Source organism: Pseudophryne corroboree, chromosome 6 (genome assembly GCF_028390025.1).
Source record: "Pseudophryne corroboree isolate aPseCor3 chromosome 6, aPseCor3.hap2, whole genome shotgun sequence".
NCBI lineage: Eukaryota > Metazoa > Chordata > Amphibia > Anura > Myobatrachidae > Pseudophryne > Pseudophryne corroboree.
In genome coordinates this window covers 194,221,467-194,240,735 of record NC_086449.1, presented here as the reverse complement: position 1 = coordinate 194,240,735, position 19,269 = coordinate 194,221,467, and the positions used below count along the sequence as shown (strand labels likewise).

Below are 19,269 nucleotides of genomic sequence, written 5' to 3'. Positions count from 1 at the left end.
CAACCTCAGTGTCCCTGCCCATACCCTCCCAGTAATTCCCCCTCAGTGTCCCTGCCCGCACTCTCCTGTAATTCCCCCTCAGTGTCCCTGTCCACACCCTCCCTGTAATTGCCCCTTAGTGTCCCTGATCTCAGCCTCCCTGTAAGCCCTCCACCTTTATTGTCCCTACTGCAGCCTCCCTGCAATTCTCCCTCAGTGTCCTTGACCTCAGCCTACCTGTAACTCCCCCCTCTGTGTCTCTGGGTGGGGGGCACCACTTACTTTCTTTGCCAGGGGCGCTCAGACCCCTAGATACACCCCTGGGTGAGAACCCTGACTGGGGCGAGGTAAGCATACTTACCTTTTTTCAATGCCCCCCACTAACCCTCCCTTCCCGTATCCTAAACCCAACCCCCGCCCTCATCCCCCACAGCTAACCCTAACCCTCCCTGGTAGTGCCTAAACCTAACCCCTCCCCCTTCCCGCAGCCTAAACTTAACCCTCCCTGCCCACATTCTAACCCTATCCCTCCCCCTGCAGCCTAAACTTATCCTCCCCCTGTGGCTTACCTGTCCTGCGGCCGGGCAAGGACTCGTTCGGGATCCCGGTGGTCGGGATTCTGGTTGCAGGATTGTGTAGTACCTAGTTGGGATGCTGGGCTTGTTTGCTTTGCTTTAGTTCTGTGTCAGAATCAGGCCCATTTTACGTAATAGGATAGTGTTCTGATCATTGTGCAGCATTATGTAATATGTCAGCACTTTACAAACTGACAATGCTAAATTCCTTTGTCGTATAAACAACCCTTTATGAAGCTAAGAACACTGTACGCTGTTTACTTAAGAAGTACCGTAATGGTACGCTAGTTGCGTAACGATCGCTCAGCCGTAGGCGAGACGCTCAAGCGTCACGTTCGCTCACGGCCCAGGGATCACAGGACACGTTATTGGCTATGACTAGGGGAATGATTCGCTGTAGCGTAGCGTGCGCTCGAGACCACGAGGAGGTCACCAGCGATGCAGACGCTCACAACACTATACCTTTATGTTAAAACCTTATACCAATGAAATACACTGAATACCTTAATGTGAGTACAGGGTGTAAGTGCAACCTTGTGTAACCTGACTAACTACAAAGCTGCTTGAGCGTCACCGACGCTCAAGTGAACACTTAACACTATAGAAAATACACAGATACTGGTTTAGGTTCCAAAGCCTATTAACTGTATTATATCTAATATACTTGTAAAAGGGGATAACAGTACAAATGATACACTACAATATAACAGAGACTTCCTAACCACAGAACTAAACAATAAATACAAAAAGACAATACTACACTGACCTAAATGCAATACAATTCAATACTATCTAATACAATACAATACTAGCCTAGTCTAGGGGAGATATGAGAGAACAGAACAGAGAGAGAGAGAGAGAGAGAGAGAGAGAGAGATGAGATGAGAGAAATTGGCTCACAGAAAGACAATGATTACGGAGAGAAACTTACGCACAAAGGGTATGATCGCCTGCGCCTCGATATCCAGCTCCCGGCTATCAGCAGATAACCGTTGATGAGAGAGTGAGAGCTGGATGTGGTCGGCCTGCCTATTTATGCCCCACACACAATGCAATCTCCTGGTCCTACAATCCCATTGTCCATTGGCCGAAGGAATTCGACCCTGCATCATAACAAAAGGTCATAGGGTGATTCATACAGGTGGGCTGTGACGATTTCCAACAGCTCAGGTGGGTGGGAAACTGGGTTTCCCGCCGCATACCGGAGTATGTGTAAATAATAGAAATGGACATAAACTTCTTATGTCCATAACTATTCGCACGAGCGATTAATACGCTCCAAACCAACACCGGAATATTGCTAATTAAATACTCTTCCGATGGGTACCAAACACTGCTGTATGATTCCTGTTAGACCCTTCGTACGATATAAAGAGGGATTCCTCAGCTCTGGGACATTGTATTTTAACCAAACTTTCAGAATCTATCAAAGGGACCATGATCTATAAACTACATTAATTGTGAACATTTGTAACGAATGAGTCGCACGCTACGACTACATAAACTCTACCGTAAATACGCATACCGCGCCTGCGAGTGCACGCTATTGCGGGTATGCGCCTTCACGGGAGAGCGTACGCACGCGCAGCGCGGACCAGTGTGCGGTGCAAATATGGCAACGTGCATTGAGACATTTTTCTGACTTTGACAAAACAAAAGTTGATGTTAATAGTGCTGAATGTGCATACACCTTCATCTCTTAGCTACATAGACATACAGAAAGCATACAAACTAATTGCAATACAGATGGGTGTGTAGTTTTTAAGTGGCTAACTTGGCAGCAGTAGAGCAAAAGCCTCGGTTCCGCTGGAATAAGGCCAGGGCTGGCAGTCGCTTGCAGGCTTTAAAAGTGTTTTCTGGCAGAAGGCAAGTCCCAGCTAGAGCTCTACCCCCTTAAAATAACTTTCTCAAATATCTGAGTATTGTGACCTGGAGCGCCAGTTCCACACATTCTCCAAAGTGTTTGTAGGTGTAATAATGCTAGTCACACAGCCTACACATTGAGAAGGTTACATTCTCATGTTAAATAAATAAAAGTTTCAATTTAAGAAGGTCTTTAATATATATAGGCCCAAATGTAATAGGCTCCAGTTTGCTGGTCCCGGCGCTATATAATATAGCCATTACATGTAAAGCGGCAAGGCAAAACCAACCTAGTCTCACCATAAAATGGATTGCAGCTTTAAACCTAGTGACTATATTGCCGAAATAGTGCCGGGACCAGCAATTGGAGCCTGTTACATTTGAGCCATAACATATATAGACTCTTATTATTGGTGGGAATGAGCGGTGATAACGTTTTATCTCTGATACTATACACTAGTAAGCCTAGACCATGCTATATACCATGGGCTATACTATGTGGTGCTGTATGAATATTCAAATCATTATAATGTTCTAGCCTTACAAAACAACACAAGGTTCTAGAATTCTCTCGTTTTGCCACTGATTTTTGAGGCAGTAAAGGTAATATTCCTATACAGAACCTGTAACCTAAAAAGAAATGTACAAACTCCTTTGAGTATGTAAATAATTGTAAATGCTCTTATACTGTATGTACATGTGTGTGCTATGTTGGTCTTTGCTGTCCTTTCCATAACATTTTCTTTGTAAATTGTGCTGCTGAGTTATAACGGTACCCACACAAATGGCAACGTCGTTCTTCGTCTTACCATGCAAATTTGCCATGCAATTTGTCAGACTGGTGGTAGGCAATATATCAGATTTTGGGACTCTCAAATGTGACCTTCTCCTCCAAAGGCATTAAATTAAAAATAAACTTATGGGGCATATTCAATTAAGTGTAGGATTTTGCCGGCACAAAAAAATCTGCGGACCTTGCACGTAATTTTGAATTACCATAGGTTTGCACTGTCCATATACCCGTGTTATTCAATTGAAGTAAAAAAAAAATTGTGAGTAAAATCCCCACTGGAGGGATTGTTTTTGTATTCAGCAGGCTGCCGATGTGGTGTAGGGGGTGCAGGGTTAAGGGTAGTGTGGTATGGGTGGTCTTCAGTATGCCGCCGTCCGGGATCCCGGCAACCAGCATACCGGCGCCGGGATCCTGACCGCCGGCATGCCGACACATATTCTCCCTCTTGGGGGTCCACGACCCCCCTGGAGGGAGAATAAATAGCGTAGCTCATTAGCGCTTGCCCAACTGTTGGTATGCTGGCCCCCCGGAATCCCGAACGCCGGCCACTCATACTACACCTGTGTAGTATAGTGCTAGTGTGTGTGGAGAGGGGGTGCAGGGTTAGCGGTTGTGTAGTGTAGTGTTAGTGTGCGGGGAGGGGGAGCAGGAGGAGCAGTAGTGCAGAGCGAGAAGTAGTGTAGTGAATGGCATACCTCCCACCCAGGGCCGGATTAAGGCTCCACGGGGCCCGGGGTACTTAAGACAAGGGGGCCCCCTGAGGGCTAATTGTAGTATATATATATGGGGGGAAGGGGGGGATTCCATACACTATATATATATGAATGCTGTTATAGTACATATTATTGAACAGAAAAATAGAAAGCCAATGAGTCCAAAGTAGCAAAACAAAACAATATCACATTGTAACATAGTAACATAGTATCTGAGGTTGAAAAAAGACAATTGTCCATCGAGTTCAACCTATTTGTGGTGTCCTATGCATGATGATTTGACTAAAATTTCTGACTGATGCTGCTGTCAGCCATTGCATTTTATCCCTATTTATAGTAACTATAATGCATGACTATGCACCATACCCCTGGATATCCTTTTCCAATAGGAATTTATCTAACCCATTATTAAAGGTGTTGACAGATTCCGCCATTACAACTCCCTCGGGCCGGGAATTCCAAACACGTATTGTCTTTACCGTGAAAAAGCCTTCACGCCGTATTGTGCGGAATCTCCTCTCCTCTAACCTGAGCGAGTGTCCACGAGTCCTCTGTGTTGATCTAACCAAAAACAGGTCCCGCGCAAGCTCTGTGTATTGTCCCCTTATATATTTGTAGATGTTGATCATATACCCTCTTAGTCTCCGCTTTTCCAATGTAAACATGCCTAGTCTTTCAAGCCTTTCCTTGTATTCCATCGTCTCCATGCCCTTAATTAGTTTGGTCGCCCTCCTCTGTACCTTTTCAAGCTCCAGGATATCCTTTTTGTAGTACGGTGCCCAGAACTGTACACAGTATTCAAGGTGTGGCCTCACTAGTGATTTATATAACGGGAGTATAATACTCTCGTCCCTAGCATCAATACCCCGTTTTATGCATGCTAATATCTTATTAGCCTTCTTTGCTGCAGTCCTACTTTGGATACTACTTCTTAGCTTGCTATCTATGAGGACACCCAAGTCCTTTTCCAGTACAGAATCCCCTAATTTTACCCCATTTAGTAGGTAGGTGTAATTTTTGTTCTTGTTACCACAGTGCATTACCTTACACTTGTCTGTGTTGAAGCGCATTCTCCATTTGGCTGCCCATGCTTCTAATTTAACTAAGTCGTTCTGAAGAGACTCGGCATCCTCCTCTGTATTTATAGCCTTACACAATTTGGTATCATCTGCAAAAATTGACACCATACTCTCTAGACCTTCTGTTAGGTCGTTAATGAAAATATTGAACAATAGCGGTCCTAATACTGAGCCTTGCGGCACACCACTTAGCACTTCAGTCCAAGTTGAAAAGATCCATTAACCACAACGCGCTGCTTCCTATTATCTAACCAGTTTTTGACCCAAGTGCATATTGTGCTTCCTAGCCCTGATTCTTGTAGCTTGTATATAAGTCTCATGTGTGGTACAGTATCGAACGCTTTGGCAAAGTCTAAAAAGATTACATCCACGTCTTTACCCTGATCTAGGTTTGCGCTTACTGTTTCATAAAAGCCAAGTAAGTTGGTTTGACAGGATCTGTCCTTCATAAACCCATGTTGATTCCTTTTAATGACCTTATTGGTTTCAAGGAACTTCTGAATACTATCTCTTAGAATACCTTCCAATACTTTCCCCACTATAGATGTAAGACTAACTGGTCTATAATTACCTGGTTCAGCTTTACTTCCCTTTTTGAATATAGGCACTACTTCCGCTATACGCCAGTCTTTGGGAACCATACCTGATATAACTGAATCCTCAAAGATCAAAGATAGTGGTTTTGCCAGTTCAGAGTGAAGCTCCATTAGAACCCTTGGATGAATACCATCGGGCCCTGGTGATTTATTAATCTTTAAATGTTTTAATCGGTCACAGACTACTTCCTCGCTTAAATAAGTACCTATCAGTGTGATATTGTCATTATTGAGATTGTGTGTCAGTCCCTGAATTGGGTCCTCTCTAGTGAATACTGTTGAAAAAAACTCATTTAGTGTGTCCGCTATGTCATTATCATTTTTGCTTAAGACTCCCAACTTGTCTTTCAAAGGGCCTATACTCTCCTTTTTTAATCTCTTGCTATTAATGTATTTAAAGAATTTTTTGGGATTCGCTTTGCTTTCCTTTGCTACTAGTTTTTCAGTTTCTACTTTAGCCGCTCTTATTTCCTTTTTGCAATTTTTGTTACATTCCTTATATTGCTGAAATGACTCTGCATCCCCGTCAGATTTGTATTTTTTAAATGCTCTCCTTTTCTTGCCCATAAGTTCCTTAATCTTTTTGTTAAGCCACATCGGTTTATGATTTTTATTCCCTTTTTTGCTACTCATAGGAATATATTTGAGTGTATTTTTAGCTAGCAGGAATTTTAGTACCTCCCATTTCTCCGTAGTATTTTTTCCTAAAAACAAACCTTCCCATTCAATATCCCTGAAAAATACCCTCATCATTTCAAAGTTGGCTTTGCTAAAGTTTAAAGTCCTAGTTGAGCCAGTATAGGGCTGTTTGTAGAAACTGATATTGAATGTGACCATATTGTGGTCGCTGTTTCCTATGGGTTCCCCTACTATAATACCCGATACCAAATCCTGATTGTTTGTTAATACCAGGTCTAAGATTGCATTGTACCTAGTTGGTTCCTCAATTAGTTGTGGTACTCAGCTGGACTCAGAGAATCAAATGTTGAAGCTGGTCTGCAAGGTACAAGGCCACCCCAAACCTGTCACACGGTAGGTGGTGTATGGTGTGGGGGTACCCTCTGCAAGTGTCTAAGGGCACACAAGCTGCTGGTTACAATATCTTCAAGAAGAAAACTGTTACCACACATACAGCATACTTACACACACACACACACACACACACACACACACACACACACACACACACACACACACACACACCATATATACTGTACATACATGACACACACACACACACACACACACACACACACACACACACACACACACACACACACACAGCAAACCTGTAGACACACACACAGCATACATGCACACAACATACATACTGTACATACACAACGAACACAGCATACATGCACGTCACTAACCAAGAGAGAAGAGGAGGAGATTGTCACTGCCCGAGTCCATGTGAGCGGAGCTGCTGCTGCACATACTCAGTAGCTCCCTCTGCTGTCTGCAAATGTATCCAGTGCTGCAGATAGCTCTGCTGATCAGAGCTCTCTGTGAGGAGCAGCCGTCCATGCTTGTGCGGCTGCTCTGATAGTCAGTGACTGCAGGTGTGCCCGGCCGGTGCAGAGATGGAGACAGGGCTGTCTCCATCTCTTGAAAACAAATTTGGCCCACGCGGGAGGAGTAGTTCTGCGCCACTGCCACAATGGCAGAACGTTATATATGTATAAATAAATCAGTGTAAATGTCCACTGCTTGATGGCAATCAGGGGGGCCCCAATATAAGGGGGGCCTGGGGTAATGTGTCCCCTGGGCACCCCCTTTAATCCGGCTCTGCTCCCACCATCAAGGAAAGTGGACGTGGGACCTAAAAGGGGTCTTTGGGGAAGGAGGCATGGCATAGCGGGGATGAAGCGTCCACAAGCCATGCCTCCCGATTTAGTCACTTAGGGGCTGCTGGCATTCCACCAGTCCCTCTGTTTCCCGTGAATAGACGCAGAGTGAGCGGTAGTGTGTAGTGCTAGTGTGTACAGGGAGGGGGTGCATCGTTAGTGGTAGTGTAATGCTAGTGTGTGTGGAGAAGGGGTGCAGGGTGAGTGGTAGTGTAGTGCATAGTGAGAAGTAGTGTAGTGAATAGTGCAGGGTGAGTAGTAGTTTAGTATAGTGCAGAGTGAGCGGTAGTGCTAGTGTATGCGGGGAGGGGGTGCAGGGTTAGGGGTACTGCAGTGCTAGTGTGAGTGGGGGGTGGTGCAGGGTGAGCGGTAGTGTAGTGCATAGTGCAGTGTGAGAAGCAGTGTAGTGCATAGTACAGGATGAGCAATAGTTTAGTGTAGTGCAGAGTGAACGGTAGTGCAGTGTGTACGGGGAGGCAGTGCATATTGTTCAACAACAAAAAAGCACTGCATGAAAAAAAAAAACACACCCAATGGAATACCAAAAATCTTGCACCTGGGGGAAAACCCCACCATATGAGATTTTTGAAAAATGTGCTCTTAATTGAATATGCCCCTATGTGCCACCCCCCCCCCCCCCCCCCCCGTCACATTGTCACATGGAGCACTGTCAGCATGCGAGACGTTGGATTCCAGTTAACCAGATTATTTGTGATTTGGTTTGAGCCGATACGTATTGTGATGAGTGAAGTATTTGATTGCTTTCATTTGCAATATATGTTTATTTCTGCTAGCAGTATATGTATGTGCAATAAGGGAATCAAAAGGTTTCAGTCTGAAGTATCCATGTATGAAGAACTAAAAGCAACGAATACTGTAACAACTTTGGCATTGCTACAGTATTTCCAGTCTTGCTACAGAAAAGGCTGTAGGATGTTTTCCTGAGTGGGCTGAGGCTTTTTCAACCTTCTGAATTTAATAGTTATTTCTGCAAGTGTGACTTGTAAAAGATTCCCACCATTCCTGGAACTGAGTTACCTTTCACAGCCGTATGCAAGATGAGTTTGAGCCCTGAATCGTGATGAGGAAAAAAGTGGTGGCAATCCCATTCACGTGGTCATAATAAAGGAAATGTACAGTATGTGTCCTGTTTAATCACATTTTTACACAACTTTGTGACAGAAGGTTAGACCATGAAGCCAGCACTGATTTCCTGGCACAAGGCGGGTTAAATACAGTATAAGCAAATTGCATTGCCAGGACTTTCTGCTGCCCCCCTCCCCCTTATCTACAGTTTATCTTATCCGGCCAGACCTCTTTCTCAGCTCAGTGACCTGTGCCACATATCCTGTATGTATGCTAAATCCTGCTTATGTATATATAGAATCCGCACCGTTGAGCGCTTCGTTTGGTAAGTGAAGCAGATTTAAAAACCCATTTCTGACCAACAAAACAAAGACTCTTCCATTTACAGAGATGTTGTGTTTTGGTTCACAGTACTGTAGAAGTATGTGACATTTACTAATATACCTGTTCAAGTGTAAGAGAAAAATATTGCCCCTTTTTATATTAGTGGGAGGATACCAATATACACTGGATTTGAAAGATAAAGATTACATTGCTGAGTGTCTGTGGGCAGCCTAGCAATGATCATTGTGCCTTTCTGGGGCGTGACCCTTACTATAGACCAGGGTACTGTGTACAATAAAATAAACTATTCTCCCATTAAGCATTTCAATTCTAGAGTCAGCATCTGTGGTCAAAATTGGAACTTTAATGTGGCAGTATGGTAAGTATACCTGAATGGATGGGTGCCACCAAGACCCTGAAGCTTTAGAGATTTTGATAGGTTTAAATTCATTTTAACCCAAATTTTAGATGCTTTTTAACTTGATAAAATGCAAAAAAAGACTACTACAAAGGCATTGCGTATCCTTTGCAGGTAAAGTAACCACATCCCCTACAAAGTAATAGCACTTAATGGGGGTATGGGGGTCAATCCAGTTCTAGGATGTAAGTGCGGCTACTTGCGGTACTGCCTGATTCATGAAGCTGCGGACAAAAATCCACAAATGTGGGGTGAGATAGGGACGCGGGGCAGGTCAGAGATTAATTCCAGTGTGTCTTTTTACCAAATAGCATTAAAAAGCATATAATATCCTGGCTCTGTGTAACCCACCTCTCCCATGTAACAGACACAGACAGATACATAAAGACAAGAGACTGAGAATAGCATCCATTATGCAGAAATCTGGCTCTATCAGTTGAGCAGCTGCTTGTGGCATATTAGAAATCTACCTTTGTCCATTTTGCTAGTGTTGATAAAGTCATTGGTTTCAGGTGAATTAACTTTAGCTGTACAGTGTGTCTCTACTGACTGATTCATACAAACAAACAAACAAACAAACAGTGGCCATTTTTCTGGAGACCCAAATGGAGACCTATATAAATAATTTAGCACCTACTGTATGGCTCAGCATGGGAGACACATTTGATTGTGACAATTGAGTGGTGAGGTGGAAGAGAGAAGGAGAAAAGAGCTAGAATATTATACTGAATACCTGCTCACTTTAACCACTGATTATAGCAGTGAGCATTTGAAGGCATATTGCACTATAAATGTGTCCATAACACCCTGCCCTTTGTCTCTGCAGGTCTTTGGATGGTAGGCTACAAGTGTCCCATCGCAAAGGTCTGCCCCACGTCATATACTGCCGTCTCTGGAGGTGGCCGGATCTGCATAGTCACCACGAGCTCCGCGCCATGGAAATGTGTGAATACGCTTTCAATATGAAGAAGGATGAAGTCTGTGTGAATCCGTATCATTACCAAAGGGTGGAGACTCCAGGTACCAGCATAGTCAGTAAAGCTGGAGTGCTTTATGTAAAATAATAATGGCGATGTTCATAGGATAAAGGAAGTAATAAGAAGGCATATACTTAGATGTTATGCAGAGCATTGTTATCTTAAAACAACCCCTGGGCTACGCATTGCTTTTCTGTGATCCTGCCAAAGAATAACTTGGATATTATTTACACGTAATAAGTGGCAGAGATTTGGAGGGAGGTTACATGAAACGTTAGCACTTGCTCTCATACATGTAACCGTATCAATATCAGTGTTATATGAGTTGTGGTTGATTTCCTGGCATTGTATTATCATTATTCAGTTCAAGTGATATTGTATACACTGTTATACACAGGCATATCTCTTACCTTCTGTCACATGCATGCATTTTACAAATGCATCTTTCAGTGTAAAAAATGATGTCTGCTTCTCTGCTTCATATTTTATTCCCCTGGATTAGTGGGTTTAAAAAAAGAATGTTTTGTTATGAATGCTTCCTTTGTTTTAATACAAAAAAAACCTTACACTTTTTCCCAAGATCCCCAGATAAAGTTTTATTGCACTGCTTTCTGAAGAGATTTCACAAAGAAACCAGCAGAGAGAAAATACAGGATAGTCCTCTATTGACCTCTATTTCTTATCACATATAAGGCCTCATGCAGAGTTGTATGTAAACCCGATGGTTTACACACAACTTCGATGTTTACGGCGCATGTGTAGGATCTGAATGGCGCATGTGCTGATCTCTGCCTGCCACCCTGCATGCAGTGCCACAAAGATGCAGCATGATTAACCTGCTGCCAGCGTTGTGGGGGCAGCAACGGGGACCATTCTAGAAAATAGGGACAGCGTAATGCATGCCAAGGCCAGGATCTGTGTCTTCTGACGCATATTTCCTGCCCCAGCTAAGGACCTGAGGCGGCAATCTGAGTAACATGAGGGTTTCTCAGATGGCCGATGTTCTTACAAGTGATTGGATGGCTGCATCTTTGGATGCAGCAGTGGATCACACAAGCGTACAGGAGGCATTTATTTACACAAGATCCCTCCCCCAGCATTAGCATATTTTCACATTGCTACTGCGTCCAACAACACAAACTGCGTCCATCTCTGAATCACTGTCACAGCTTCCATATGGATAGACTTTATTTACTAATGGTAGTCCCCATGTTGCATACATGATTGCTGTCCCCATAGATACAGCACAACATACAGCTCCATCCAGACCAATTAACCTCATGATTTTTTGTCCTGCATTACTTCTGGAATGCAAAGGGATTGATCTTTGCTTTGGGCGAGCCGTTATTGTAAAACATGGTATGGCTTAAGAAGTTGTGTCTTCTCTATCGAATATCAGAAATGCAGAGGGAAATAAATCATATTGATGCTTATAGTTATTTATTCATTTTAAGAACTAAAGGAGATAAAATAAATGTCCAAAGTACTTTTTCTTTTTTTTTCCTGCCAGTGTTGCCTCCTGTACTTGTTCCAAGAAACACAGAGATTCCTGCAGAATTCCCTCCACTCGATGACTACAGCCATTCCATCCCAGAGAACACCAATTTCCCAGCAGGCATTGAGCCACAAATCAACTACATTCCAGGTCTGGACACATGCTAAGACCATGTTAATCTAACAGTGTCCTATGTGTTCTCAGTTCAGTACAGTTCTCCCAACAACACCTGACTAAACTTTTTATTTGTCTTTGTTGTATTCTTTTGTGTTGTTTACCTTCGCAATTAACTAATTAAAGTTATAAATTTCCACTACAAAGGGCCAATGTCAGTTTCATACCTACAGAATACATACCTGACCCGGCCGTATGACTGTGTAGAATAGTACAAACTGCATACAACTATTTCTCATGCTTCAAACACCCGAATTAAGAAGGACCATTAGGCATAAATTGAACTATATATTGAAGTATTGTTAACTAAAAGCTTTTTAATATACATTTCCAAAACATCATTAACCATTATTTAAAGTGCGCCTGTTTTCCTGAGTTGTAAGTTTGTAACTCACAAGTCTATAAAACTTTGTGATTCAAGGGTACAGATGGAGCACATGTAACCAAGACTTGGAGCACTACCTGGCACTTCTACAGTGAAGAGAATGTGCTGCATTGTGCCTCACTAATACCCCTTTTCCACCACTGCCGCAATAACCTAGGTTATTTTCGGGTCTGTCAGGTTGCTGCTCAGTGGAAAAGGGTCCCTGAAAAATAACCCAGGTCCAGTTACCCTGGAATCCATCCCGGATAGCTACCAGGGTCGGATACAGGAAGGACCACGGTAAGAATGCAGTGTAAACAGGTGACTCAGGTCCCATTAAAACCCTATGGAGAGCCAGCTCTTCAGCGCTTGGAGATAATGTCATCTCCAGCCGCCGGCAGAAGGTAGACCCGCCACTAACCCGGTCCAGTTACCAGGGTCGGAGCCAGTTTTTAGGTGGAAAAGTTGTATAACTACACCTGCGCTATTGTGTTAAATGCAGACTGTGATTGTGTTAAACAAAATTGACCCCAAGTTGCTATGTGTGGTCTAACATTGATTGCCACTGATTCACTGGAGCCTGATTGTGAGTCGGATGGAGAAGCGCACGTAGCAACGTCTATTGGCAGTCACCCTAATGCCTGCAAACTTCTCCCCTTGTGTACATCCATGCGGCCTAATGTGCAAGCACTGAGACGCCCACTGTCAGCATCTGTAATACTGATTGCTGCATCCTTACACCCCACCATTGTCAGCGCCATCAAAAATTTCACCAGCCCTATGACAGGTGCAGTGTCTCCATCAGGCCTCCCATTCTTACGGCTTTGCACCTGGGAATGCAGCTGCTTACACTGACATGTCTGCCACACTGCCATAATATGCTCACTGAGCAGACCATCCTGATACTGCCTAACCCGATAACAACAGCACCTGTGTGCGTACACACATGCCATAGAGGTTTTTAGAACTTTTAGTGCATGCACAGCTGCACTTAGCTACATTGCGTGCTGACTGCATGCATCTCAGCATCAGGCCATTGAGGGGCGATCAGAACTGCTGCAGAGTCTGGTTTGCTGATTTCTGTGACGTGCTAATGTGAGCGATTACTGTACATCTGCACTGACTGGTCCTCATAGGATCTGCTCACCAAACACCGGCCTGCCCTTCTGTGACTGGTGCTATTTCCTAACAGTATAAGTTACAAAACAAAAATCAGTATTTACCTATTATTTTTTTCTGTAATGCAAGTGTGTCCTGAATTCCAGAATAGGAAATTACCATTTTTGTTAATGTTACAGTCTCAAAGATGATTTAATAAGGTCCCATTGTGCAGTCATCACAGAGTACATGCAACTGCAATACACCTGTGAGTAGTGATCATTAAATCCAATGGAGGACCTCACTGTCAGTACGTATGCTACTGGCTTCACCCACAGGATGCTGGTATAACATTCATAAGGGTTCTGTATAATCCAGTGTATAATGAACAGCATGTGTAATCACCGGTAGGTTGCCTTATTTATCTATTAACACTTATTTCTATAGAGCCAGCATATTCTTTTGTGCTTTACAATCCTGAACTAATAGCAATAAAAATGATACTGGGGAATAAGAGACAATGGGGAAGATGTATTAACCTGGAGAAGGCATAAGGAAGTGATAAACCAGTGATATGTGCAAGGTGATAAAGGCACCAGCCAATCAGCTCCAATATGTAAATTAACAGTTAGGATCTGATTTGCTGGTGCCTTTATCACCTTGCACATATCACTGGTTTATCACTTCCTTATGCCTTCTCCAGGTTAATACATCTACCCCAGAGGGCCTGATTCTGATTTGGAAGTATAGCAAAAAAAGCATGTATTTTTGTGTCTGGATCAAACCATGTTGAACTGCAAGTGCATCTCTATGTTTTCTGTGTGGGGTAAATACTGGCTGCTGTTGCATGTAGCCCACAAATGTCAAGACAGCTTTATTTTTACACTGCAATTTAGATTTCAGTATTCAGTAAAACTGCATTTTATCCACGCGGTAAACTATGGCTAATGCGCACTAAGCCATTGATTCCACGTAAAATGCGTATTCAATGGATTTTACTGCTTGTTAAACTGCAGAGGGTGCCCCTTACATTGCAGCATGGTTTGTCCAAGTGAACAGTTACGTGAATCAGCACCTGTAACTATAAGAGAGAATACAAAACGTAATTACAACTATTTACTTGTCATTTTCAGGGTAAGACAATACAGCAATGGGCACAGGTCTTAATTAGTGTATCTTCTGTTTCTGTAGAAACGCCACCTCCTGGTTATCTTAGTGAAGATGGGGAAACCAGTGACCAGATGAACCACAGCATAGACTCAGGTAAGATGCAAAACATACAAAGGGTGGAATTTTACTTCAGTGAAGTTTGTAACATATATCCTTATTATTGTTTTAGGCTCACCAAGCCTGTCTCCAAATTGCATGTCTCCGGCACACAGTAACATGGGTGAGTTCATGGCTTTGCTGCTTATTACTATATATAGAGTTTGTGTGTGGCAATAGCTATGTAAAGAAGCAAATACGCCCTACCTCTGTGCCCACCCGGTTGAAAGGACAGGCAGTAGGTATCATGTCATTAAACTGTGAGGTGGGTGTGTGGCCGGATTCCTTGGCATATATTAATCTGTGTCTGTATTTCTATTTTCTATTTCTCTAACGTCCTAAGTGGATGCTGGGGACTCCGTAAGGACCATGGGGAATAGCGGCTCCGCAGGAGACTGGGCACATCTAAAGAAAGCTTTAGGACTATCTGGTGTGCACTGGCTCCTCCCCCTATGACCCTCCTCCAAGCCTCAGTTAGATCTCTGTGCCCGAACGAGAAGGGTGCACACTAGGGTCTCTCCTGAGCTTCTTAGTGAAAGTTTTAGATTAGGTTTTTTATTTTCAGTGAGACCTGCTGGCAACAGGCTCACTGCATCGAGGGACTAAGGGGAGAAGAAGCGAACTCACCTGCGTGCAGAGTGGATTGGGCTTCTTAGGCTACTGGACATTAGCTCCAGAGGGACGATCACAGGCCCAGCTTGGATGGGTCCCAGAGCCGCGCCGCCGGCCCCCTTACAGAGCCAGAAGGCAGAAGAGGTCCGGAAAATCGGCGGCAGAAGACGTCCTGTCTTCAACAAGGTAGCGCACAGCACTGCAGCTGTGCGCCATTGCTCTCAGCACACTTCACACTTCGGTCACTGAGGGTGCAGGGCGCTGGGGGGGGCGCCCTGAGACGCAATAAAAACACCTTGGATGGCAAAATAATGCATCACATATAGCTCCTGGGCTATATGGATGCATTTAACCCCTGCCAGAATCCATAAAAAAGCAGGAGAAAAGTCTGCGAAAAAGGGGCGGAGCCTATCTCCTCAGCACACTGGCGCCATTTTCCCTCACAGCTCCGTTTGAGGGAAGCTCCCTGTCTCTCCCCTGCAGTCACTACACTACAGAAAGGGTTAAAAAAAGAGAGGGGGGCACTAATTAGGCGCAGTATTAACTATACAGCAGCTATAAGGGGAAAAACACTTATATAAGGTTATCCCTGTATATATATAGCGCTCTGGTGTGTGCTGGCAAACTCTCCCTCTGTCTCCCCAAAGGGCTAGTGGGGTCCTGTCCTCTATCAGAGCATTCCCTGTGTGTGTGCTGTATGTCGGTACTTTTGTGTCGACATGTATGAGGAGAAAAATGATGTGGAGACGGAGCAGATTGCCTGTAATAGTGATGTCACCCCCTAGGGGGTCGACACCTGAGTGGATGAACTGTTGGAAGGAATTACGTGACAGTGTCAGCTCTGTATAAAAGACAGTGGTTGACATGAGACAGCCGGCTACTCAGCTTGTGCCTGTCCAGACGTCTCATAGGCCGTCAGGGGCTCTAAAGCGCCCGTTACCTCAGATGGCAGATATAGACGCCGACACGGATACTGACTCCAGTGTCGACGGTGAAGAGACGAATGTGACTTCCAGTAGGGCCACACGTTACATGATTGAGGCAATGAAAAATGTTTTACACATTTCTGATAATACGAGTACCACCAAAAAAAGGGGTATTATGTTCAGGTGAGGAAAAACTACCTGTAGTTTTCCTGAATCTGAGAAATTAAATGAGGTGTGTGATGATGCGTGGGTTTCCCCCGATAACAACTGATAATTTCTAAAATGTTATTGGCATTATATCCTTTCCCGCCAGAGGTTAGGGTGCGTTGGGAAACACCCCCTAGGGTGGATAAAGCGCTCACACGCTTGTAAGGGCTCTACCTTCGCCTGAGATGGCCGCCCTTAAGGATCCTGCTGATAGAAAGCAGGAGGGTATCCTAAAAGGTATTTACACACATACTGGTGTTATACTGCGACCAGCAATCGCCTCAGCCTGGATGTGCAGTGCTGGGTTGGCGTGGTCGGATTCCCTGACTGAAAATATTGATACCCTAGATAGGGACAGTATATTTTTGCCTATAGAGCATTTAACAGATGCATTTCTATATATGCGTGATGCACAGCGGAATATTTGCTGACTGGCATCAAGTCTAAGCGCGTTGTCCATTTCTACCAGTAGAGGGTTATGGACACGTCAGTGGTCAGGTGATGCGTATTCCAAACGGCATTTGGAAGTATTGCTTTATTAAGGGGAGGAGTTATTGGGGTCGGTCTTTCAGACCTGGTGGCCACGGCAACAGCTGGGAATTCCATGTTTGTACCCCAGGTCGCCTCTCAACATAAGAAGACGCCGTATTATCAGGCGCAGTCTTTTCGTGGACAAGGTTCCTCATTTCTGCCCCGTGACAGAGGGAGAGGAAAAAGGCTGCAGAAATCAGCCAGTTCCCAGGAACAGAAACCCTCTCCCGCCTCTGCCAAGCCCTCAGTATACGCTGGGGCTTTACAAGCAAAATCAGGCACGGTGGGGGGCCCGTCTCAATGAATTTCAGCGCGCAGTGGGCTCACTCGCAAGTAGACCCCTGGATCCTTCAGGTGATATCTCAGGGGTACAAATTAGAATTCGAGACGTCTCCCCCTCGCCGTTTCCTAAAGTCGGCTTTACCGATGTCTCCTTCTGACAGGGAGACAGTTTTGGAAGCCATTCACAAGCTGTATTCCCAGCAGGTGATAATCAAGATACCCCTCCTGCAACAGGGAACGGGGTATTATTCCACACTGTTGTGGTACCGAAGCCGGACGGCTCGGTGAGACCGATTCTAAATCTAAAATCTTTGAACACTTACATACAGAGGTTCAAATTCAAGATTGAGTCACTCAGAGCAGTGATTGCGAACCTGGAAGAAGGGGACTACATGATGTCTCGGGACATCAAGGATGCTTACCTTCATGTCAAAATTTACCCTTCTCACCAAGGGTACCTCAGGTTTATGGTACAGAACTGTCACTATCAGTTCAGACGCTGCCGTATGGATGGTCCACGGCACCCCGGGTCTTTACCAAGGTAATGGCCGAAATGATGATATTCCTTCAAAGGAAGTGAATTTTAGTTATCCCTTACTTGGACAATTCCCTGATAAGGGTAAGATCCAGGGAACAGTTGGAGGTCGGTGTAGCACTATCTCAGGTAGTGTTGCGGCAGCACGATTGGATTCTCAATATTCCAAAATCGCACCTGGTTCCGACGACGTGTCTTCTGTTCCTAGGGATGATCCTGGACACAGTCCAGAAAAAGGTGTTTCTCCCGGAGGAGAAAGCCAGGGAGTTATCCGAGCTAGTCAGGAACCTCCTAAAACCGAGCCAAGTCTCAGTGCATCAATGCACAAGGGTTCTGGGTAAAATGGTGGCTTCCTACGAAGCAATCCCATTCAACAGATTCCACGCACCAGTGGGACCTGCTGGACAAATGGTCCGGGTCGCATCTTCAGATGCATCAGCGGATAACCCTGTCACCAAGGACAAGGGTGTCCCTCCTGTGGTGGTTGCAGAGTGCTCATCTTCTAGAGGGCCGCAGATTAGGCATTCAGGACTGGGTCCTGGTGACCACGGATGCCAGCCTGCGAGGCTGGGGAGCAGTCACACAGGGAAGGAATATCCAGGGCTTATGGTCAAGCCTGGAGACATCACTTCACATAAATATCCTGAAGCTAAGGGACATTTACAATGCTCTAAGCTTAGCAAGACCTCTGCTTCAAGGTCAGCCGGTGTTGATCCAGTCGGACAACATCACGGCAGTCACCCACGTAAACAGACAGGGTGGCACAAGAAGCAGGAGGGCAATGGCAGAAGCTGCAAGGATTCTTCGCTGGGCGGAAAATCATGTGATAGCACTGTCAGCAGTATTCATTCCGGGAGTGGACAAGTGGGAAGCAGACTTCCTCAGCACGACCTCCACCCGGGAGAGTGGGGACTTCACCCAGAAGTCTTCCACATGATTAAAAACTCGACAGGTATTGCGCCAGGTCCAGGGACCCTCAGGCAATAAGCTGTAGACGCTCTGGTAACACCGTGGGTGTACCAGTCAGGGTATGTGTTCCCTCCTCTGCCTCTCATACCCAAGGTACTGAGATTGATAAGATGGAGAGGAGTAAGCTCTATATTCGTGGTTCCGGATTGGCCAAGAAGGACTTGGTAACCGGAACTTCAAGAGATGCTCACGGAAGATCCGTGGCCTCTATCTCTAAGAAGGGACCTGCTCCAGCAAGGACCCTGTCTGTTCCAAGACTTACCGCGGCTGCGTTTGACGGCATGGCGGTTGAACGCCGGATCCTGAAGGAAAAAAGGCATTCCGGATGAAGTCATCCCTATCCTGATCAAAGCCAGGAAGGATGTAACCGCAAAAACATTATCACCGCAATTGGCGAAAATATGTTGCGTGGTGCGAGGCCAGTAAGGCCCGACGGAGGAAATTCAACTGGGTCGATTCCTACATTTCCTGCAAACAGGAAATGGGCCTGAAATTGGGGTCCATTAAGGTTCAAATTTCGGCCCTGTCAATTTTCTTCCAAAAAAGAACTGGCTTCAGTC

At 44.8% G+C, this 19,269-nt stretch overlaps 1 protein-coding gene across 3 annotated transcripts in view; it reads left to right on the top strand.

The window, feature by feature from the left end:
• Window positions 1-19,269, top strand: part of SMAD3 (SMAD family member 3) — a 251,863-nt gene that overhangs the window by 186,059 nt on the left and 46,535 nt on the right. For all 3 annotated transcript variants that reach the window (XM_063925564.1, XM_063925563.1, XM_063925561.1), the window contains exons 2-5: window positions 10,100-10,293; window positions 11,761-11,895; window positions 14,573-14,644; window positions 14,721-14,771. In XM_063925564.1, the coding sequence (XP_063781634.1) occupies window positions 10,209-10,293; window positions 11,761-11,895; window positions 14,573-14,644; window positions 14,721-14,771 (343 nt within the window). In that variant the 5' untranslated portion in view covers window positions 10,100-10,208. The remainder of the gene's footprint in view (window positions 1-10,099; window positions 10,294-11,760; window positions 11,896-14,572; window positions 14,645-14,720; window positions 14,772-19,269) is intronic.